The sequence below is a fragment of the Canis lupus genome, chromosome 21, assembly GCF_048164855.1.
Source record: "Canis lupus baileyi chromosome 21, mCanLup2.hap1, whole genome shotgun sequence".
Taxonomy (NCBI): Eukaryota; Metazoa; Chordata; class Mammalia; order Carnivora; family Canidae; genus Canis; species Canis lupus.
Genome location: NC_132858.1, coordinates 5855219 through 5877149, shown reverse-complemented (window position 1 = coordinate 5877149; position 21931 = coordinate 5855219). Strand labels below are relative to the sequence as shown.

The following is a 21931-nucleotide window of genomic DNA, read 5'->3' as shown; positions in this document are numbered from 1 at the left end:
AAACTAAGGCACAGAGTTTATGTAACTTGCTCAAGGTTGGACTAGGGTGAGGTGAGTGACATGAGTCATGCAAAGTCAAATCGTGTCTTTATTAAAATGTTGATATTTTGGGGCACCTGGGTGGCTCAGTCGCTTAAGCCCCTGACTCTTCATTTCAGCTCAGGTCATGATCCCGGGATCATGGGATGGAGCCCCTCATTGGGTTCCATGCTCTGCGTGGAGTCTGCTTATGTTTCTCTCTCTCTTTCTCTCTCTCTCCCCCCTCTGCTCTTCCCCCTGCTCGGACACACTCTCTCTCTCTCTCTTAAATAAATGCATAAAGATTATTTATTTGAGGAAGGGAAGGTGCAGAGGGAGAGAGAGAATCTCAAGTAGACTTTGCGCTCAGTATGGAGCCAACGGGGGGCTCGATCCAAGGACCCTGAGATCACGACCTGGGCCAAAACCAAGAGTCAGACACTTAACCAACTGAACTAACCAGGTGCCCCTCTAAATTAAATACATAAATAAAATATTTTTAAAATAATAATAAAATAAAATGTTGATATTTGGTTAATCATGTATTTTTGCCTTAAATTTTATTTTTAAAAATAGTGCTTTAAAGTATTATGATCTTGCTTGGTCCATTGAAGTCCCCTTAAGTTTTTCACCCTTGTCCTAACCCTCCAAAATCCTAGTGTTAGTAAGGAGAAGACTGGAATTCCAGTGTAGCTTGGCTCCAGAGTCAGTGAACTACCTTGTTGCAACACTTTTCTGGATCGTAAAACTATCAGACCAGTAGAATATGAAGTTGGAGAATATCTTTGTGATCTCAGGGTGAGGAAATACTTCAAATAAAACTCAAAGAGCAGAAACCTGATGGACTTGAATATATAAAACTGAGGATCTTTTTTTTTCTTTTAATGAATCTTTGTGTAAAGGAGAAGCAGAACAAAATTAATTTGCTGACCAATTTGTTTTTCAGAAATGAACTGAAATTTTTGTTTTATAGCAGGGGACAAACAAAACCAAACCCCAAAAACCTCTGTAACATTCCAGTGACTTGAATGACCCAAGTATGTTGTGAAAGATGGCGTGTAAAGGAATGCAGCATCTCTGAAGGCAGTAAACAAAACGGGGGCGGGGAGGGGGGGATTGTTTCAGATGGGAATGCATATCTGCTGGAGAATACCCAGTGGCCACAGGCTCTCACCTCTTGCCTTCTCAGCCTGAACTAAGTAGTCTGTAAACTTTGATCCTTTCTTTTCCTCTTTCTGTCTTGTAAATTCCCAAAACTTTGGAAGGAAACACAATACATTTTTGTTTTCTTTTTTTAATATTTTATTTATTTATTCATGAGAGACACACAGAGAGAGGCAGAGACACAAGCAGGCTCCCAGCAGGGAGCCCAATGTGGGACTTGATCCCCGACTGGGGAATCAGGCCCTGAACCCAAGGCAGACACCCAACCACTGAGCCACCCAGGCATCCCTAAATATTTATTTTCAAATAGCATGATCTACCTCTTTCCCTTTGAAGTGTATATCTAACTCCTTGTGAGAGAATCCTGGGCCCTGTAGCCCCCAGTCCACAAAACAAATCAGGCAGTGGTCAGCAACTACCCTTATTTGGATCAGACACATGACTCAGGTGAAACTGCCAACAAGCAGACCAATATGACTTGTGAGCAAAACAGACAAAAAGAGGAAATGAAACAGGGAAAGTTTCCATTTTCCATGTGTGTTCACCAGTTTTTCTTTGTTTGGTTTTTTTGAGTTGGCCTTGGGTATGAATTTAGAGAAAGCTAAGGAATACCAAGTACTACCATGAAGAGATTCTAGATTTACACAATGGACATGTCATGCCCAGCTGCCCCTGGCCTTCTACTGAGAACAAGCCTGGAAAGATGAGGAAACTCTTAGGAAGGGTGAAGTTATCCCATAGGAAGCACACTTCTAGATCAGGTTGGAGACACAAGGCTTCAAAGTAAAGGGACTTATGTCAGGTGGTCTGTAAAAGCACAGAAGACTGTGCCATGGCTCAGTCAGTTAAGTTCAGGTCATGATCCCAGGGACTTGCATCAAGCCCCAAATTGGGCTCCGTGCTCAGCAGGGAGTCTGCTTCTCCCTCTACTCACTCGCGCTCTGTCTTGCTATCTCTGTTACTATCTCTCTCTCTCTCTCAAATAAATAAAGAAAATATTTTTAAAAATAATAAATAAAAATTAATTTTAAAAAACATAGAAGATTATGTTTTAGAAAGAGGATAAATAAGGAGTGTTTTTAAAAAATCTGTTCTGGGATGACCTGTTCAAGACAGAAACAAAACACCTTCCAGTTTAACCCATTTCTGACTGAAAGTCATACCAGGGCTGATCCCTGAGGAAAAATATGTTTAAACCTCGTACAGGGGCACCTGGCTGGCTCAGTTGGTAAAGCACGCAACCCCTTGATCTCAGGGTCATAAGTTTGAGCCTCAGGCTGGGTATACAGATTACTTAAAAATAAAATCCATAGGGACGCCTGGGTGGCTCAGTGGCTGTGTCTGCCTTCGGCTTAGGGCATGATCCCAGGGTCCTGGAATTGAGTCCCGCATCAGGCTCCCCTCGAGGAGCCTGCTTCTCCCTCTGCCTATGTCTCTGCCTCTTTCATGAATAAATAAATAAAATCTTTAATAATAAATAATATAATAAAATCTATAAAAAGAATTAATTAATTTAAAAACAATCCCAAACCTCTTACACAGTACTTTTCCTCCATGGGTAGGGGCCAGAAAATATGATATAGTTCTTAACAAATGTTAAAGAGACATAATTTCAAGCTTAAAAAGTGGCCTGAAAAATTCTGCGCTTCATTTTGCTAATTAGTGATATGCTACAGAAACCCATGAAAAATAACCCAAGCTAACCTAGCTCCAGGGTTCAGTCATATGAATATTGTGGGTCAAATGACTCATGAACATGCCAAGGAGACCATGTTTCTTGGGAAGTTTATGCAGTTTCTGGTCTGGTCCTGCTCATGATGGAAGTTGGGCACACAGTGAAGTATTTGGCACCACTTCCCAATAACCTAGCCCACAGCCCTCTGTCCATCCTCTGGTGATTGGCCTGGTGGTCCTTAGAAGGCGAGCATTCCATGTGGCTCCTGCCAGCATCTTCCTCCTGAGTGCTGCTGCTGGTGTTTCAAATGCTCCTGAAGACATGGGTTCTGAGTTTTCCTCACACTGGGTCCATTAGGAAACTGCCCTGTGGGCATCTCTACCCAGGGCCAGTGGTTATTTCTCTTTTCCTTTCTTTTCTTCTCCTACTTGTAGGAGGGACTCTGGAATACAAAAAGCAAAAGCATAAGAATGAGAAAATAGGAGGCATAGACACACAGAAGGGTTAGTTGTTCATGGAAAGTTTTAGGTCCTTGTCCTTTGAAACCACTGGCTTTAGAGAAGTCCTCAAATAGAAATGTGGAGAGAACCAGAATTCAGGTTGTCACGATGTGAACTAAGTAGAAGATGGCAGGAATGTGGATCCCCTTGCAGCCTCGTTTGAAGAAGGCATATGTTGCAACGGGAAAGAAAGGCAGCTGAAACAGAAGTTGGTCAAATAGTTAAGGAGTTCAACCACACTCACAGGTCCTGGAGCAGTCTTTGAACTCCCCAGTGGAGTTGAACAGATTTGAACAGATTTCTCAACTGAGCCCGGGTAGAGTTCTTGGGGCACCACCTGCAGGTCAATGAGGGAGAGTGCTGGGCTTGGGAGAGGAGGTAGGGGCCCATCCCAATAGCCACTCCTGGGCAGCACCGGCACCCAGAGCCCTCATCATCTGTTGGTTGGAGCCCAGCAGGAGCCAAGGCTGTGCTCACTGAGAACGCCCGCATGCGATGTGGGCCCCAGCCTGCACTCCATCCCAGCACTCCAAGCTTTTTTAACTAAGGGAAGCTTAGACAAGATAAGGAGACAAAGACAGAGAAAAGATGCACAACAGCAGTCATTGATACTCAGCTATGTAGAGACATGCCAATCAGCAGAAAGAAGGCTAGAAACCCAAAAGAAAAAAAAATGGACAAAGGATATGAACAGTTTTCAGAAAAGAGAACTACCATGACTGCCAAGAGCATGAAGAGCTATTCAAATTCCCCAGTTGTCAGAGAACCTAGATGGAAATTAGGAACCACTTTAGATTCATCAGATTAGTAAGCATTAGAAAATTAGTATCAAGTGTTAAGAGAAACCCAGAACCCTCACGGTAAGTGTGAAAATTCATACAGCCACCCAGGAGAGCATCTTCAGTGCTTTGTGAAATCAAGAGTGCTTGCACCTGCACTCTATGGCGTGGAAGTCCTACTTCAAGAATTCTCCCACAATTCATAAGGAGGTAACATGAAGGTGTTCATGGCAGTGATGTATGTGACAGGAGCACTGAGGCCAGGCTAAGTGTGCATCACTGAAAGGTGTGGTGGATAATAAAAGTGCTGGACGCTCAACATGGCATGCTGCATGCAACTGGTAGAAGCAACAAAGGAGATGGATGTGGAAGACATTAGCGTTGAGTATCAAAATGTAAGGAACAACAGAATGAGTTTTATACAGGATACCACGTTTGTGATTTGCAAATATCCATATAACAGCCAAGCCACGTGTAGTAGAGAACCGGCCAGGATTCAGGAAAGCTGACTGAGCACACTGAGAGGGGCCTGGTTCACCATGATGATGTGTCATAAACTGAGAAGTAGGGTTGATTCACCTCGGTCCATGAGGTCATACAATGCAGTGTGGTGGGTGGAGGATAAGCATCCTAGAGCTAGGTGAGCTTGGTTTCCCAGTTCTATCACCTGTAAGCATTTGGGATTCTGGCAAAGCATTCATTCATTCATTCATTCATTCATTCATTCATTCCATCCACAAATATTTAAGGAGCATCTACTCAGTGCCAAACACTGTTCTAGGCACTGTGGACACAGTGGTGAATAAAACAACAGCGTAAATAAAATAAGTTAATTTCAGGTAAGTGCTGTGGAATGTGAAATTGACTTTAAATTGCCTGGTCAGGGATGGCACCTCTGAGAGGGAACATTTGAGCAGGGACGCAGATAATGAAGGGACCCAGATGATGAAAGGGCCCAGTTGTGAAAGAACAAGGTTAAGTGCTTTCCAGGCATAGAGAACAGCATGTGCAAAGGCCCTAAGATGAGAATGAGTTTGACCTGTGTTGCTGAGTGGGTGAAAGAGGGGCAGAGGAGGCTTGATAAGATTGGATAGGTAGGTAGGAACCAGTACATTCAGTTTTGTGGGCCGTAGTCAAAAAGGGCTCAGATATTATTTCAACCACAACAGAAAACCAAGGGACGGTTTTATATAGAGTGACTTAACTGCATACTTTAAAAAACAAAACAAAACTTTTTTTTCCTTAAGAATAACACACAGAGAGGGGCGCCTCGGTGACTCAGTTCTTAAGTGGCCAACTCTTGGTTTCTGCTTCAGGTCACAATCTCAGGGTCCTGGAATCAGGCCACATGGGACTCCACGCTCAGATGAAGTTGGCTTGCGGATTTTCTCTCTCCCCCTTGGTCCCTCCCCCTGCTCCCACTGTCTGTCTCTCAAATAAGTCTTTTTTTAAAATAACACACAGAGAAAAAGATCAGATAGATTTTAAAAGACCACTTTGGCTGCTGAGTGGAGACTGGATGGGAGGAATGGAAGCCACGTGAGCTTTCTGGGCCTCAGTGTTTTCAGTTTCCACATCTGCAGTGGTGAGAATGCGCATCCCGCGCACATCTGCGGTGAGTCTGGGTGGGGACAGTCTGGTCCCAGGGGTCTCCTTGGCTCTCTAGGCGCGGGCTGGGACGCAGAAGGCCCCGTCTCAGGCTGGGAGCCTGACCCCGACGCCCTCCAAGCCCATGACACAGACCGACCGACTGCCTCCGAGTGCAGCGCGCAGGCGGCCGCTAGGAGGCGCCCGGGCCCCCGTGCTGTCCCCAAAGGAGGCCCCGCCCACTGCCCCCCTCGGCGCTCGGCAACTCGGGCCTGCCGAGAAGGGGCGGGGCTTCGGCCCGGGCGCCGGGCAGCCGCGCTCCCAAGACTGCGCCCCGGGGCGGGCCCTGCGTGCGGGGGCGGGACCGTGGCGCTCGGGGCGAGCGGGCGCGGATGGCGGCGGCGAGGGGCGCCTGAGCGGGCCGGGGCCATGAGCGCCGCCCGGCCCCAGTTCAGCATCGATGACGCCTTCGAGCTGTCCCTGGAGGACGCGGGCCCGGGGCCCGAATTCAGCGGAGTCGCCCGCTTCGGGCCGCTGCACTTCGAGCGCCGGGCCCGGTTCGAGGTGGCCGACGAGGACAAGCAGTCCCGGCTGCGCTACCAGGTGAACGGCCCGGACCACCTCAGCCCCAGCCCGGGTCCGGGCGCGACCCCAGGCCGGACCCTGGAGAGCCCCAACTCAAGGGAAATCTGCCTCGGGGCCCCAGCCTGCGTGGCCACTGGTCCAGGGCCCTGCCCAGACCTCAGCTCTGATTTCGGTCCCCAGCCGCTGCTGGAGAGTCCACAACCGGAACCCGGGAGCCAGTCAGTCCTCTAGCCCCAGCTGGAAATCCCACCCGGTGTCCCACCCATCCTGGGTACTCACCCAATCCCCTCCCCCGCCCTGGGCTGGAGAGCTCTTCTGTACCTGATCCAGACCTTGCCCATACCCCAGAGCAGACCCTTGAGCCTTCTACTCCTCCGTCTTGTGTTCTAGAAGTCCCCACCCCAGCTGGAGGTTCCCCCACCCCCACACTCACAGGATGAATCCTTGCACGTGCCCTGACTCTACTGAACTGGAAATCTCCATTCTCCCTAGAGGACTTCCACCAACTCTAGGATCCTTTCCTTGGGAGACCTGTACCGGATTCCTGAGCCCCAAGCCTGGAAACCATGGGCTTCTGCCTTTCCTTGGCACCCCAAATCCGGAGCCTCCAACTGGGCCTCTGAAATACCATTCTGAAAGCTCCACCCTGACTCCCAAACATGAGAGAACTCCTGGCTTGGGACCCATGCTAGGAGCCCTCAAACAGCCCCTGTGGCTCCTGCCAACCCCCAGCCCCCTAAGCCCCCAGCACCCACCTCCTACCTGGGTTTCGGTTTCTGTGAATCATCAAACCCGTTTTGCGGGGAGGGTGGAGGGCCAGGTGAGCAGCTGTCAGGCAGCCAGGCAAACAGCTGTGTGGCATTGCTTTCCTCCTCTCCCTGAGAGGGGAGTGGGAAGGGCCTGGGCCCAACCACCCCTCTGAGCCCTGTGTTCTGGAATAGAACCTGGAGAACGATGAGGATGGAGCCCAGCCCTCTGCGGAGCCCGATGGGGGAGTCGGCACCAGGTCAGGGCCAGGTGGGGACCCACCCTGTACTTCTAGCCCTATGCTTCTGGTTCCTGTTCCCCAGGTCCCTGGCCAGTCTTCCACCTCACATCACTCAGCTCCCTCACATTCTGCCCTACAAGAATTCCTAGCTTGATCCCCACTCCCCTCATGGGTTCTCCTGTCCTGCAGGGTCCCCCTACCCCAGTGCCCGTTTCACCCACCCAGTCCCACCAGGCTCTTTATCCTGAAGAACCCCCCCCACCCCCCGCAGCCTGGTCTGGCCCCTACCTTCCCGCAGATCACCTGTCCTGCAGGAATCCCTAGCTTGAACCCCCACCTTTTGTCCACTCTCAGTACTGTCAGAGACCCCAGCCCCTGAATTCCTCTTCACCCTGTCCCCTCTCAGTGCTCCCTGCACCATCCCTGACCACGTCATTATGACCCCTTCCTTGCTTCCCCTGCCTCCCACTGGACCCACCTGGCCTGCAGGGATTCCAGCCGAACGTCCATCCGCAGCTCCCAGTGGTCCTTCAGCACCATCAGCAATAGCACCCAGCGCTCCTACCATGCCTGCTGCAGGTGAGACCTTGCCCTGCTTAAGCCACCTGGGGTCTGTGCCCCAGAACAGGCAGCTCTGGCTTTCCACCTCAGTCCTCTGGGTGGGGAAGGGTAACAGGAGGGTGTTGGGCTCCTGTCACCTCTCACACCTATTCTGCTCTCCTGCCACCCAGCTGGACTCAACACCCTTTGATCCAGAAGAACCGCCGGGTGGTGCTGGCCTCCTTCCTGCTCCTGCTGCTGGGGCTGAGTGAGTGTCCTGAGGGTCCCCTGCCTACCCCCATGAGGGGTCTGTCCTCCTTTGTGCAGGCTCTGCATCCCCTTGCCACACTGAGCCTCCTTGCATCCTTGGGAGGAGCAGGCCCAGTCTCCTGGTCACACAGCCAGGAAATTGCACAGAGTTGAAAATGGAACTTAGTCTAGTACTCCAAACTTTTGTCTTTCTTTCTTTTCTTTTCTTTTCTTCTTTCTTTTCTTTCTTTCTTTCTTTCTTTCTTTCTTTCTTTCTTTCTTTCAGCCCATTGAATTCCATCAGGGAGCAGAAGAGTAACAGCTGTCATTTATTCTGAGTCTACTTTGAGCCAGGTGCAGGGTAGGCTTTTTTTTCTGCCTTACAGAAGTCACACAGTAGGTGAGAGGCAGGGCCATGACTCAGAACCTGTATGGGGTTCTGTATGGGGACAGATGCTCAGAGATATGCCCATCCCTGCCAGCCTGATCCATAGAGCACCTATCATTTCCCCTTCTCCGGAGTCTGAGTGCTGATGAGGGCCTCTCCCCACCCAGATGGGCAAATTGAAGCCCAGAACAGGCAGATCTCACAGCCAGATGTTTTCTGACTCATTCTATGGTGCTAAGGACTCAGGATCCCCAGAAAGGACAGGGTTGGGGTCAAGAGACCTAAAGACAGCCCAGCTGTGGCAACTGCTCTCCTTCCTCCAGGATGGTCAAAGTCCCCTGGCCAGAAAGCTGAACAGCGTCCTTGACTCAGCCCTGGGTGTCTATGTGCAGGGGAGGGAGACACCACTTCCCCAGTACCCACTGCAAGCTGAGCACTGGTCACACTGGCCACCTCCCTTACCCCATTTCATACTCTCAATACCCATGAGGGCAAGCATTATTACCATTCCTGTTCAGAAGTAAGGACAGAGCCTCAGGCAGGTAAAGGGACTTGCTCAGACCTTAACTGAGAAGTAGATGAACTGGGATTTAAACCCACATCAGAGGGACCCCCTGGGTGGCTCAGTGGTTGAGGGTCTGGTCATGGGATGGAGTCCCACATCAGGCTCCCCACAGTGAGCCTGCTTCTCTCTCTGCCTATGTCTCTGCCTCTCTCTATGTCTCTCATGAATAAATAAATAATTTTTAAAAAAAACTAAATAAATAAACCCACATCAGGGACATTACCAGGCTGGAGATCACCATAGACCTATAAAGGGCCTTTGTGGGAATTAGAAAAAGACGCCTCCTCTGAGTGGCAGGGCCCCCAGCTCTAAGCTTAGGGGGCAAGTAGTGTTCCAGCCCCCATCGCATACTTGAGGTGCTCTGTGCAAGGTACAAATCACATAGCAGTCCATGGTGGCCCCTCAAGCCTCCGTGCTCTATTGCCCACCTTGCTGCAGAGCCTGGCTCCCCAACCACCCCCCAGTCCCATTATTTAACTGGGGACCCAGGACCCTCTGGGTATGAAAAGCTGATTCAACCATGACTTCCCCAACACCCACTGTCCTCAGCCAAAGTCTACATCCCTCGCCATTGCCTACAGCTCCTGCCAAACTCTTCAGGCCTGGTCTCTTGCCTCACCACTCTTGCCAAAAGCTGGAAACTCCTAGAAAGCCCCAAGTTCCCTCTTGACTGTGGGCCCTTGCCATGCTGCTCCCTCTGTGTGGGGCACTCCTCCCCTTTTCTGCCTGTACAATGCCCAGAGCAAAACATCTGGAGTCAGATTGCCTCTTCCTTCTGAATGCAGCGTTCTGTGCCTCAGTTTCACCTTCTATGAAATGGGGATGATCATACCTGTTTCAGTCAGTCATGGTGACAATAAAGCAGGGCAGGTGACAAGCTTAGCCCAGTGCCTGGCAGCACCTGGTAAATGGTAACTAAGTATTAACTGCTATTGCTACTGCTACCATGCCCAGCTTAGTTGCCACTGCCTCCAAAAAGCCCCTCCCAGATCCCCCAGGCTCCTATGCTGCCTGACCTGGCCTTACCACATCCCTATCACTGGGGTTGTAGCTTGGAGAGTCTTGTTGGTTACACCATTAGGAAAGGGCCATGAGAGCAGGGACCTCATTCGCCTTTCCCAGTGGGATTCTCCGCACCAGGCACACAGCAGGTGTTCCACAAATATTTGTCGATTAACTGAAAGACCACACCAAGGAGCAGAGAAAAATCTCCTTTCAGACATTTCCCAGGGCCTGCCAGGTCCCCTACTCTGAAAACACAGAGCTTGGTGAGCTTCCCAGGAAGGGTCTCTGGCTAGGGAACCTTCAGCTCAGGTGGGGGATACCATTCCTCGGGCCTAATCCTAGCTGGGGGGTTGTGGCTGGAGGTCCCCACCCGGTCCCCAGAGCCTACCCCCTCCTCCTGCCCTCACCCTCGCGGCTCCATCTGTGTGCAGTGCTGATCCTGATCGCCGTGGGACTGGAGGTGGCCCCCTCGTCAGGTGAGCAACCCCTCCTACCTCCGCAGGCAAATGGGGGGCCCCCACAAGGGAAGAACTCCCAGCCCCCTCGGGAGTTTGCTTCCACCCTCGTAGCAGGAAACGGTCCCTTCAGCCACGGACAGTGAGACTTGCCCAGGCAGTGCCTCCTGAGCCCTGCCCCTCGCCCCCGCCTTGACTCTGCCCCTCCTCCTGCAGGTGTCTCCAGCGCCATCTTCTTTGTGCCCGGCTTCCTGTTGTTGGTCCCGGGAGGTGCGGAAGGGCGGCGGGGCGGGGCGGGGCGGGGCGGGGGCGGGGGCGGGGGCGGGGCCGGAGCTGGAGAGGGGGCGGGGCGGGGGCGGGCCCGGAGCTGGAGAGGGGGCGGGGGCGGGGCCGGAGCTGGAGAGGGGCGGGGCCGGGCCGGGGCCTCTGCTCTGACCCGCCCCGCCCCGCAGTCTACCACGTGATCTTCATCTACTGCGCGGTCAAGGGCCACCGCGGCTTCCAGTTCTTCTACCTGCCCTACTTCGAGAAGTGAGCCGCGGGGCGGGATCCAGCCTTGTCTCCGAGCGGCCCCAGGGGGCGCTCTTCGGGTCCGCGCCGCTCCGGTTCCCTCTTCACCAGGGAAGAACTCTGGGACCCGCCAGCCCCCAGCCCCCTCGGAAGTTTGTTCAGGAAGTTTGCCCAATACCCAGGCCTGGGAAAGTCGCCCCTGGCCTGTTCTGTGCCTTAACTTATTCTTGGGCCGTGGAGCTGCTGGGTTGGTGGTGTTTTGTGCTAATAAAAGAATGTACTTAATTCCAAAAGAGACCATTGATCTTACTTGCCCTCCAGCCCTGCCCAGGCCACCAGCCTGGCCCACAGCTCCCCTCTCACAAAAACTGAGGAAAGCGCTGATGGAGCTAAGGGACTCCAGGACTACTCATCTTCTCATTGTACCCGTGACAGTCCTGATGCTCCAAGACTTGTACCTGCGCCTTTGGGACAGAGCTGAACCTGGGACTCTGCCCTGCAAACCTGGAGGTTGTTCTAGCCTCCCGACTCCACCAGGCCTTAGCCGACTTGGCCCTGCCCATTTTTCTACCTAGAGAGTCAGCATTGGTGCCTGCCCCGGGTGGCCCTGGCCAAGGGCACTTGGATGACGCAGGCCTGGGGCCTAGAGGCTGGTATCCTGGTTGCAGCCTGGCTCTGGGGCCCTGGGCTGCCACAGCCAGCTCCAATTGTGGGCCATGACAAGGCAGCAGCCCAGCCCTCTCCACCCACTGCCCTATTTCCCAAGTCCAGGGATTGGGAGAAGTGGAGGCAAAGACAATGGGAAGCAAGGCCCATATGACAGAACTCAGTGATAAAAGACTCTTTGAACCACAGAAACATTGGCAACAGATCCATCTGAGAATTTTGGAAAACCTAAGCATCTCAGAATCTTGAGAGCCAGGGAATGTTTCTTCAAGAACCCTGAAACCTGAAATCATAATAGCTACCATTTATCAAGCTCTTAGAAAGCAGCAGACCCTACACTATGTACTTAACATAGGTTATTTCTGATAATCACCACCTTAGTTCCATTTTGCAGATGAGGAAACCAAGGTCCAGAGAGCTGATTCACCCAAGGGCAAAGTTAGAAACATAAGCCAAGGCTTCCATGACACCTGGGTGTGGGAGAGAGAGGAGAGGATATAAAGCATGAATATCCCCAGCTGACCACTCAAGAGGCTGGCTGAAGGACTGTGGGCTGAGGTAGATCCTGTGCCTCATAGCCCACTTCTGTCTGCTATGCCTGTACTTAGATGAGCTTTATTTCATTCATTTTTCCTAGTAAACCTGTTTTTCAAGCCATCACTTTAACTTCAGCCTCTCAATTCTCATTATCCTGCTTGAATGTATGTCTTAGATCCTGCACTTGGCTGTGGGGAAAAGCCTGTACATATACTTAGATGTTTACAGTCTGTCTCCCCCAGTAAAACAGGTGTGCAATTGAGAAGAGACCTGGCCACTGTGTCTGCAGCAACCAGGGCAGCACAATGTCTTTAGATTTCTGTGACTTTGCTGAAAGAATGAACACCCAGTCCCCTGCTCCCACTCCTGCTCTCCTGCTTGGCCCCCAGTCAAGCACTCTGGGGAGCACCAGTTGGATGCAGGAATTCCTAAATCAAACTAGCTGTGGCAAAGGACTGGTTTTCACATATAATCCATCATGGACCAATACTTTGGCAAGACAAAATAAAACCTGGCCTAGAAAAGTGAAAAAAAGAAAGAAGACATACAGAATATATAAGCTCATAATTTATATTAGCAGATTAACTAGACAAAATTATATTTCAATGAATATAATCATGGGGAAAAAGGAAAATTATGAAAACAATTCATTGTGAGCAAATAGGCAATTGATACAGAGTCACTGCCATGCTCATAACTTGTCATTCCACAATCTAAACAGAGTTATTTCAGAAGTTGGGATTCTCCACATTATAAGACTACAGCAAGTGTCAGCAAGCGATAGCCCACAGACCCAATATGGTCCCCAAGCTAAAAATGGTTTTTACAGTCTAGTAACAATTGGGGGAAGAAAATAAAAGAATAATAAGACACATAAAAGTTTATAAAATTCAAATTTCAGGGTGCCTGGGTGGCTCAGTGGTTGAGTGTCTGCCTTCAGCTCAGGCTATGATCCCGGGGTCCTGGGATCGAGTTCTGCATTGGGCTTCCCGTGGGGAGCCTGCTTATCTCTCTGCCTATGTCTCTGCCTCTCTCTGTGTGTCTCTCATGAATAAATAAATAATTTTTAAAAAGAACACTGAATCGGGATCCCTGGGTGGCGCAGCGGTTTGGCGCCTGGCTTTGGCCCAGGGCGCGATCCTGGAGACCCGGGATCGAATCCCACGTCAGGCTCCCGGTGCATGGAGCCTACTTCTCCCTCTGCCTATGTCTCTGCCTCTCTCTCTCTCTGTCTCTGTGACTATCATAAATTTAAAAAAAATTTTTTAATTAAAAAAAAAACACTGAATCACAACAGTTAAAGTTTCAATGTGACCCACGTGCTTGATTTTTGCTGGTTAGATTATGTAATCCAAACAGGATTGGCAGTAACACTATCCTCGGGGAACAAGGAATATCTTAACTCCCAATGTAACTTATTTTTTTAGTTGAAAAATACACCGATAGATGTGTTCAGACCAGGAACATTAGATTTCCTTAGCAGGTTGTGACTCATTTCATCCTCCGTGCTTTTTGCCTCATAGCCCACTTCTGTCTGCTATGCCTGTACTTAGATGAGCTTTCTTTCATTCATTTCTTCTAGTAAACCTGTTTTTCAAGCCATCACTTTAACTTCAGCCTCTCAATTCTCATTATCCTGCTTGAATGTGTGTCTTAGATCCTGCACTCGGCTGTGGGGAAAAGCCTGGTATCTGTCCTTTCCTGACTGCTTTCTGCCCTACAGTAGAAGGACCTCTGATCTTTAGCATGGCATGCAGCCCCCTCAAATAAAGACCGCATTTCCCAGCATCCTTTGTAGCTACCTATACCAGGTGAGGAGCCCTACCTAATGGGGTATAAGTGGTTCATGTTCAGGGATGCCTGGGTGGCTCAGTGGTTGAGCATCTATCTACCTTTGGCTCAGGTTGTGATGCCAGGGTCCTGGGATCAAGTCCTGTATCAGGCTCCTCGCAGGGAGCCTGCTTCTCCCTCTGCATATGTCTCTCCCTCTCTCTGTATCTTTTATGAATAAATAAATAAAATTTAAAAAATAATAAGTGGTTCACGTTCTTTGTCCTCCTTTGTTCTCCAACCTGCCACCTGGAAAATGAACAAACATGGGCATATCCCAGGAATGGCAGGGCAGCTAGCAGAAGCTTGGGTCCCTGAAGACTATACAGCTGGATTTCACCTAAGAAATAAACTACTATCCATTTTAAGGTATTGTTATTGGGGGTCTCCATCAGTCACAGGAAACTCAATCTAACATTGAAACTTTCCTCTGGTGCTGAGACTCTCTTAACCAAAAACTGCTCATAATTATTGTAATTTTTATTTTTTAAGGATTTTTCCTACCTTCTGGGGTTTTTTGTTTTTGTTTTTGTTTTAAGTAGGCTCCATACCCAGCATGAAGCTCAACTCAGGGCTTGAACTCACGACCCTGAGATCAAGAGTTGGATGCTCAAATGACAGAGTGACTCAAGTAACCCCTTCCTACCTTCTCTTTTAATGTTTTCATGGACCCCACTTTTCTTTACTTTTTTCCCCTCTTCCGTAGCCTTCTACTGGTTTAACCAAGAATTCTTCACTTTCCCTTTTTTTCTTCCTCTATGGATTTGACTGTCGAACAAAACATTCTATTGCTATTTTTATACATTGATTACCTTTAAATGGTTAACAAACTCTAAAGCTGAACAGTGAATCCATCCTTCTCTAGGAAAGAGGGGAAAAAAATTTCAGCATGTCCAAAATACCCCCTCCCATGTCCCATTTTATTTTGTCTATTATTTTAGTCCCTCCTTTGTTTTGAAAATCCCCCAAGCTAACTTTTTAAATTGTTAATCCTTCTTTAGATCCACCAATGTGTTTACTGATCACTTTCTTTATTTTTAAGATTGTATTTATTTATTTGAAAGAGAACAAGCAGGGGGTAGGAACAGAGGGAGAAGAAGTAGACTCCCCATGAGCAGGGAGCCTGATGCTGCGGGGTTTGATCCAGGGCCCTGGGATCATGACCTGAGCAGAAGGCAGATACTTCACTAACTGAGCCACCCTGGCTCCCTTACTGATTGCTTTCCTGATCATAATTTAGTACATACTTGCCTTCATTCTGATCTGGATTTCCTTTTTACTGAAGCCATTCCTTCAAAGAGAGCATGTGGGTGGGAAACTCTTCTCAGCCCTCCTTTCCTGAAAAAAAAAAAGGTGATGTTTCACCTTCATTCTTGAATAATGATTCAGTGAGGTATAGGCTTCTTGGCTGGCAATGACTTCTCCTCTGCCTGATGAGCAGCTTATTTCATTGTCTTCTGGCATCTACTGTAGCCAACGAAAAGTCTTCATAAAGCCTCATTGCTGTTCCTTGTAAGTCAGCTGACTTTTGTCTTGAGTCATTTATAAGGTTTTCCTTTTGAATTCTGCAGTTCCTCTGAAATGCACCTAGATTCTCAGTTGTTCTTATTTCTCCTTCTCAGGCTCCAGGGGGTACCTTCGATCTGAGCGCTTGTCTTTGTGGAAGCCTTTAAGTTTCAGTCCTCTTGTCTTTGAGGATCGCCTCATGCCCACTCTATAGTCTCTCCTTCTGAGACTCCTGATGACTTTTGACTTTTAACAACACGTTAACATTTTCCATCTGTTTATCCCTCAGTGCTACTTTATGGGTGATTTCTCAGATTAGCTTCCAATTCATTAATCTTCTATTGAATTCTGTCTAATATGGTGTTTAATTTACCCCTTGATTCTTTTTTTCATTCCAATGGCTATATCCTTTATTTTTATTTTTATTTGTTTTATTTTTAAAGATTATATTGATTTATTCATGAGAGACACACAGAAAGAGGCAGAGACACAGGCAGGGGGAGAAGCAGGCTCGATCCCAGGACCTGATCACGACCTGGACGGAAGGTAGACGCTCAACCACTGAGCCACCCAGGCGTCCCATCCTTTATTTTTAGAAGTTCTATTGGGTTATCCTTTTTAATCTTCCTGTTCTGTTTCATACTATTCTCACCTCTCTCCCTTCGTTTACCCCATTTGTGGTGGCATGTACTCATGGTCTCTTCCAGATGGTCCTACTACTTCTACTTTGGGGTGCTGATTCTCCTGTTTGTTGCATCTGCCTAGTCTCCCTCACGGTGACCTGTTCTCTTACATGATCACAAGCTCATCTTCAGAAGTGACGACGAGGTTGTTATTTGTTTGCTAAGCCCATTGTGTCCTGGGTTGAAGAGTGCCCTTCCAGTAGCTTCTTTCTTTATTCAGCATTCCATACCACGGAAATAGATCACTATCCTGCCTAATGTGCAAACCTGAGTTTCACGTTCCTTGCGTGGGGAGGGGGTTGCGGTAGCTTTTTACACTCAAGGCCCTGGGCATCCTTTCCACTTCCTCAGGCTGGTAGGTGGAAATATATTTTGGTCCCTTTTCAGGAACAGGGTAGCCCTTCAAGACCCTGGAAGATACTCAGGCTCATGTCCCATTCATCAGCCCCTTACAGGTCTTCTGTCACTCATAGGTGTCAGAGCCCAGGCTCCTGAACCTCTCTCCAAGCCTGAGATCCCCATGGTGTCCCCTCTCTCCCACCACCTAGCTCTGAGTTCTTGCTTTGTCTTTAGTACCTAGGGTCATCCCTGGCTTTCTTTCAAGTTAACTTTTTTATTTTAACATTTTTACACAAGTAGTGGGAGGCACCCAGCCACCCTGCCAGTTCACCATGTTACCAGAATCCCCCACACACAACTCTGTCCCCCATCTTTGAATGCTGCAGTGCCAGGGAGCTTGCTACCTCCCAAGAGTCTGGAGAGATCCAAATCTTGCTCACACTGGAGAAAGACAGGTAGCTGAGTGCAGGTTTCCTCCAGGCAGCCCAGGTGGGAGGAAGCTGAGGATGTAGGCAGGTGGGTGACATCATGAACCACCTCTGCAGCCAGGTGTTGTCAAGGACTGAAGAAGCCTGGGGGCTGCTGGGTCTCTTCCATCCTGGGGCTTCATGGGGTGGGTGTACAGTATGAACCCTGCTGGCCTGGGGCCAGAGGAGCAGCGTGTTCTCCCTTCTGGAGCCTCAGTGGGTGAGAAGCATCATCACAAATTCTGGAGGAAAGAAGGAGCAGCGCTTGAGCCAGTCCTAGTCAGGGATCCTGGGAGGTGCTGGGCTCATCCCGGGTGCTGGAGGGGAAGGAGACTCACCATCAAAGTCTACGGTGCCATCCCCATTGAGATCCACTTCTCGGAGCATCTCATCCAGCTCAGAACCCACCAGTGGCTCCCCCAGCAGAGCCGGTGCTGCCTGTCGCAGCTCTGCCACTGTGATTCGTCCATCTTTATCCCTGTCAAACTAGGATTCCAGCGGGTTCAGCCCCTCCTGCCCAAAGCTGGCTCTGCCTGGACCTGTCTCCACCTTGCCACCTAGCCACATTCTGTGTCTGGATGCCCCCACCTCTGCCCGCCAACCCATACCTTCCACCTCCTCCCAGGCTGAGACAGTAGGCCCCCTCCTCCAGGAAGTCTCCTTGGGTGGATCTCCCGGCTGAGAGCGAGCTGGACCCTCTCCAACCCCTCCTTGGGCCTCCAGAGACTGAGGCTCCCAGTCTCTCTGACATAGGTGGGAGGCCTGCAAGTGTGCTGTCCAACCACCCACCCAGCACCCGGCTCGACCACACTCCACACCTCTCGGAAGGCAATGCGCAGCTCCCGAATCCCCAACATGTGCGCTGTCTCTTCCCTGAGCTTTGGGCTCATCAATTCTACAAACTCCTCGAAGTCCACGCGGCCACCCACTGCGGACCCAGGCAGAGTGTCACATGGGAGAGGGCTGGGACCCAGAAGGGACATCACAAGCGCCAGCCTCTCCCCAGCTTTGCACCCAGGAAGGAATGTCCAGCGTCCATGCCCTCAGGGCAGGTAGGAGGCTGGAGCCCCATCCTCCACAGGGACGACAGGGAGAGATGACTCGGTGCTCTCAGCAAAGCACCTATGTGTGGGGGAAGCAGACCAAGGTTTGGAACCAGGCACCCACAGGTTCGAACTCTGCCTCTATTGCCAATGGGGCATAGCCTTGGGGTGACTCACTAAGCCTTCTTCCTCATCCTGGCGCCAGGATGAGAGAATTGACTCTTGGGTGCTCTTATATGCTGGAACCCCATGGACAGCAATAAATGCCCCTCAAGAAGCATGGGCATCGGGGCACCTGGGTGGCTCAGTGGTTGAGCGTCTGCCTTTGGCTCAGGTCATGATCCCGGGGTCCTGGGATCAAGTCTCATATGGGGCTCTCCACAGGGAGCCAGCTTCTCCCTCTGCCTGTGTCTCTGTCTCCCATGAATAAATAAATAAAATCTTAAAAAAAAAAAAAAGAGGGGATCCCTGGGTGGCACAGTGGTTTGGCGCCTGCCTTTGGCCCAGGGCGCGATCCTGGAGACTCAGGATCATGTCCCGTGTCGGGCTCCTGCATGGAGCCTGCTTCTCCCTCTGCCTGTGTCTCTGCCTCTCTCCCTCTCTCTCTATGTCTATTGTGAATAAATAAATAAATAATATCTTTTAAAAAATAAATAAAAATAAAAAGAGCATAGGCATCTTAGAATCCATGCCATCCATTATAAAAAGCACCAATGGTCAAAGAGCAGCTTTGCAGAAAAGAAAAGAAGCATTGCACTAAATGTCCCATTTGGGAAACCATAGAAAAAGCAAATGCAGATGTCCTGGAATGAAGGAAATCTGATATTTGACAAATTAGTTAATGATAATCACACAAGTGCCCGCCTATCTGACATTTAATCGTAAGGAGTGGCCAGGGTTCTGTCACACTAGGCCTCACTGAGCCTCAGGAGGCTCTTTTCAGGGGCCTCAGGAGGGTCAGAGAGATACAGAGATAGCCAGTCAGGTGGCTAGTACCAGCAGGGAGCATCTTATCACAGACAGAGGGGTCCTGAACCCAGCCCCAAGGGTCTCTCTTGGATCGCTGGTACCTTTCTTGACCTCGCTGCCCCTACACCTGACAAGGCTAATGTCAGACTGTCAGAATGCCCTCGAAACGGTCACACACTCCTACCATCACCCTGTGGACTCCCAGAGCCACCTCCCACCACCCTCTTGTCATCCCCCAAACAATGAGACTCAGAGAGGACCAGGGCTGCCCAGCCTCAGCACAGAGCCAGGCTTCCCACCCCACCCCGCCTGGGGCCAGTGGGGGTCAGTCACTGACTGCGCATCTTGACGTGCTGGGAGACCTCGATGAGCTCCATCTCGGTGGGCATGTAGCCCAGCGTCCGCATGCAGTCGCCCAGGTCCCGGTAGCCGATGTAGCCGTCCCGGTCGGTGTCGAACTCCTCAAAGGCAGCCTGAAGCTCTGTGGGGGAGGGAGTTCAGGCCCAGGCAGACAAGCTCAGGGACACCTCCCACCCACCACTGCCACCAGCAAGGGCCACTCACCATCCAGCTCCTCGGGGCCTAGCTCGCGGTCCTGGAGAGGCAGAGTCCAGCATGTCCCTTGGGCCCATCCTTCCTCCTCCAGCCCTGGGTCATGATGGCCTGGGCAGGGCCAGTCCCACAAGGCCAGGAGAAGGCAGCTGAAGTCCCATAGGCCCCAGAAAAGAGATGACCACCCCCTTTCTGCTCCTGGGGCCCAGAGCTCTCACAGAATCCTGGGTTTGAAGTCTAGCTCTGCCCAATACCCAGGCTGGCCCAAGACCAACCCTTCCCCAAACTGCAGAAACTCTGTGCCTATGGCTCAGGCTCCTGGATCTGGAGCAGAGGTAGTGGGAGGCCTGAGTACTGGCAGGGTGTGTTGAGTCCAAGGGCACAAGTGTGTCCCCCACTCCCCACCCTCATCCCCAACGTGGGTCCCACCTGACCTTCCCGAAGATGCGGTTGAGTAGAGGCCCATAGGTCTTCTGAGCTGCATCATGTTGGGGGACGGAGCGATGCCGGTGGGACTGGCGACGGGTGGTTGGCCCAGAGGCTGCAGCGCCTGTCTCCTCCTGTCCTTCCCCAGTTCCAGAGGTTTTCTTGCTGCCTCCTGGGGCCTCGGAGCCAGGGACTTGGTTCTGCTCCTCAGAGCTGCCAGCACTCTTCCGGGAACCTCGGAGCCCCTTCTTCTTGCTCCTCTTCCTGGTCAAAGGGAGGCCCTCAGCACCACCCCTGGAAGCCTCGACCCCCACAGGAGACTTCTGAGAGTTGGGGGCCAGGTCTGGGCCATGTGGCCCCCTTGCCTGTTCTGTGGCCATATGGGGAGAGACGACGAGGCCCAGAGACGCGGCACCAGGGAGCACCCTTGGTTCTCAGGAACCATAAAGCTGCTTACACACTCCTACCCTGAGAGCTGATGGGATGGAGACTTGAGGGGGATTAGGGTAAGTGAGGCAGGCAGCCCAGGCCCTAATCCCAGCCCTCTGCCTAGGGGTAGAGCCAGATGGGTCAAGAGGACTGTCCTCAGCAACAGGGATGCCGGGACACAGGGCTGCAATGAGCTTCCACTTCCAACTCTGGCTCTGTCACTTGTGAGCTGGGAGATCCAGCAATTTCACATCTCAGTCACCTTGTCTATAAGATGGGGGTAATATTGCCCAACGCCAGTTGTGCGACACAGGCAGGACTTAGCCAGAGGACGAGGGAAGTCACGTCAGGAGGAATAGTGTGGACAAAAGCTGGCAAGTGGGAAAGAATAGGGTGAGTTGCCCACGCAGCCCCTTCATGGGGCACCTCGTGGCCAGAACAGAGGGTATGTGAAATTGAAGAAGCGAGGCCAGATCACAGAGTCCTTGAATGCCAGAGTGAGGGGCATGGGGGTGATGTCAGAGGAGGTGGACCCTGGCAGGGTGGGGCAGGGAGGTGCAGAGTTTACCCTGAGGCAGAAGGGCCCAGGATAAGGGGGTTTTGGCCACCTGGCTCTGTCAGGGATGGGGTGGCCTGGCTGGTCACTTGGCCCCGCTAAGCTGGGGTTAGGGTTTCCCAGTGAGCAGCCCCATGAATGATTGATGTCTTCTCAGCTTGGGTTTCATACCAGCCGCCTTAGCGCCGCCAGGCACCATGCAGCAGGCCCCGGCGTGGGGCCCTACGGATGGCTGGACTGCAGGGCAGGCAGGCACGCCCTGCTCCTTCCGGCCAGCAGACTGCACCTCACAGGTAAGCCAAGCCTCACTTCTGGGGGCTCAGGGGAGCCCAGGGCTCTGATCCAGTAGGGACTGGAGCTTGCAGAGTGGGGTCTGCCTGAGCCCTAGGAGAGAGGACACCACCAGGCTAAAGGCCAAGGGGCTGGAATCATGGGGCCACCAGCAGGATTCAACCTTTCTGAGGCATCGACCTCCTCCCCTGACTCAGCGCTGGACCTCCGAGGGAAAGTCCCTGGGCCAATGAGGGAGGGTGTGGGCAGGGTGGGTGAGCGGGAGGGGCAGCAGGCCTCTCAAGTCCGTTACCCCATCCTAATCACACTGCTGAGCCCCCTACCCCTGCTCTGTTTGGTAGCCTCAAAGAACCACCTTCTCCCAGAGCAAGTGAGAACAGGGCGACAGCTAGGGGTCGAGGATGATGAAAAAGCTCAAGCTGGGGCAGTCCTCCTGGCCCCCAGCCTGCTGGGCCCTGAGTTACAGACCTCACCCTGAGTTCATGAGCTGCTCTTGCTGTGGGGAAGGGCCTCCTCAGGCCCAGGCTCCTGCCCACCCTTGGACTCCTACAGGCCCATGAGACCCTGAAACTCCCCCTCTTGGAATCTAAAAATGCTTGAACCAGGATACCAGATGAAAAGGGGCCTCC

General features: G+C 51.2%; 2 protein-coding genes and 1 long non-coding RNA gene across 4 annotated transcripts; 1 reads left to right on the top strand and 2 right to left on the bottom strand.

Annotated features, from left to right (window-relative positions):
• Nucleotides 1–920: 920 nt before the first annotated feature.
• Nucleotides 921–10795, bottom strand: LOC140612526 (uncharacterized). Its single transcript, XR_012013694.1, has 3 exons — nt 10451–10795; nt 7071–9939; nt 921–3299 (listed from the first exon to the last, which is right to left on the bottom strand). It is a non-coding gene; the product is annotated as an uncharacterized lncRNA (long non-coding RNA).
• Nucleotides 6074–11301, top strand: TMEM134 (transmembrane protein 134). Of its 2 annotated transcripts, XM_072790134.1 has the most exons (7): nt 6075–6326; nt 7250–7314; nt 7786–7875; nt 8028–8104; nt 10475–10519; nt 10715–10768; nt 10951–11301. In XM_072790134.1, exons 1-7 carry the CDS (start codon nt 6153–6155, stop codon nt 11031–11033), a joined length of 588 nt encoding a protein of 195 aa, XP_072646235.1. In that variant the 5' UTR covers nt 6075–6152; the 3' UTR covers nt 11034–11301. The 2 variants fall into 2 exon arrangements, with proteins under 2 accessions (XP_072646236.1, XP_072646235.1); XM_072790135.1 differs by lacking the exon at nt 10475–10519 and having other exon boundaries at nt 6074–6326.
• Nucleotides 11302–17249: 5948 nt separating this feature from the next.
• Nucleotides 17250–20406, bottom strand: CABP4 (calcium binding protein 4). The gene is made up of 6 exons (XM_072791842.1): nt 20035–20406; nt 19613–19643; nt 19386–19529; nt 17855–17964; nt 17375–17522; nt 17250–17278 (listed from the first exon to the last, which is right to left on the bottom strand). Exons 1-6 carry the CDS (start codon nt 20404–20406, stop codon nt 17250–17252), a joined length of 834 nt encoding a protein of 277 aa, XP_072647943.1.
• Nucleotides 20407–21931: the final 1525 nt, after the last annotated feature.

Bases quoted from the DNA above. Each gene is read 5' to 3' on its own strand.
- TMEM134 (XM_072790134.1), top strand. From the start codon at position 6,153: ATGAGCGCCGCCCGGCCCCAGTTCAGCATCGATGACGCCTTCGAGCTG. The intron at 6,327-7,249 runs GTGAACGGCCCG...GTTCTGGAATAG, and splicing joins AGTCCCGGCTGCGCTACCAG to AACCTGGAGAACGATGAGGA. The intron at 8,105-10,474 runs GTGAGTGTCCTG...ATCTGTGTGCAG, and splicing joins GCTCCTGCTGCTGGGGCTGA to TGCTGATCCTGATCGCCGTG.
- CABP4 (XM_072791842.1), bottom strand. From the start codon at position 20,406: ATGGCCACAGAACAGGCAAGGGGGCCACATGGCCCAGACCTGGCCCCC. The intron at 17,965-19,385 runs GTCAGTGACTGA...CTGGGTCCGCAG, and splicing joins CCAGCACGTCAAGATGCGCA to TGGGTGGCCGCGTGGACTTC. The intron at 17,279-17,374 runs GTGAGTCTCCTT...TCTTTCCTCCAG, and splicing joins TGGCACCGTAGACTTTGATG to AATTTGTGATGATGCTTCTC.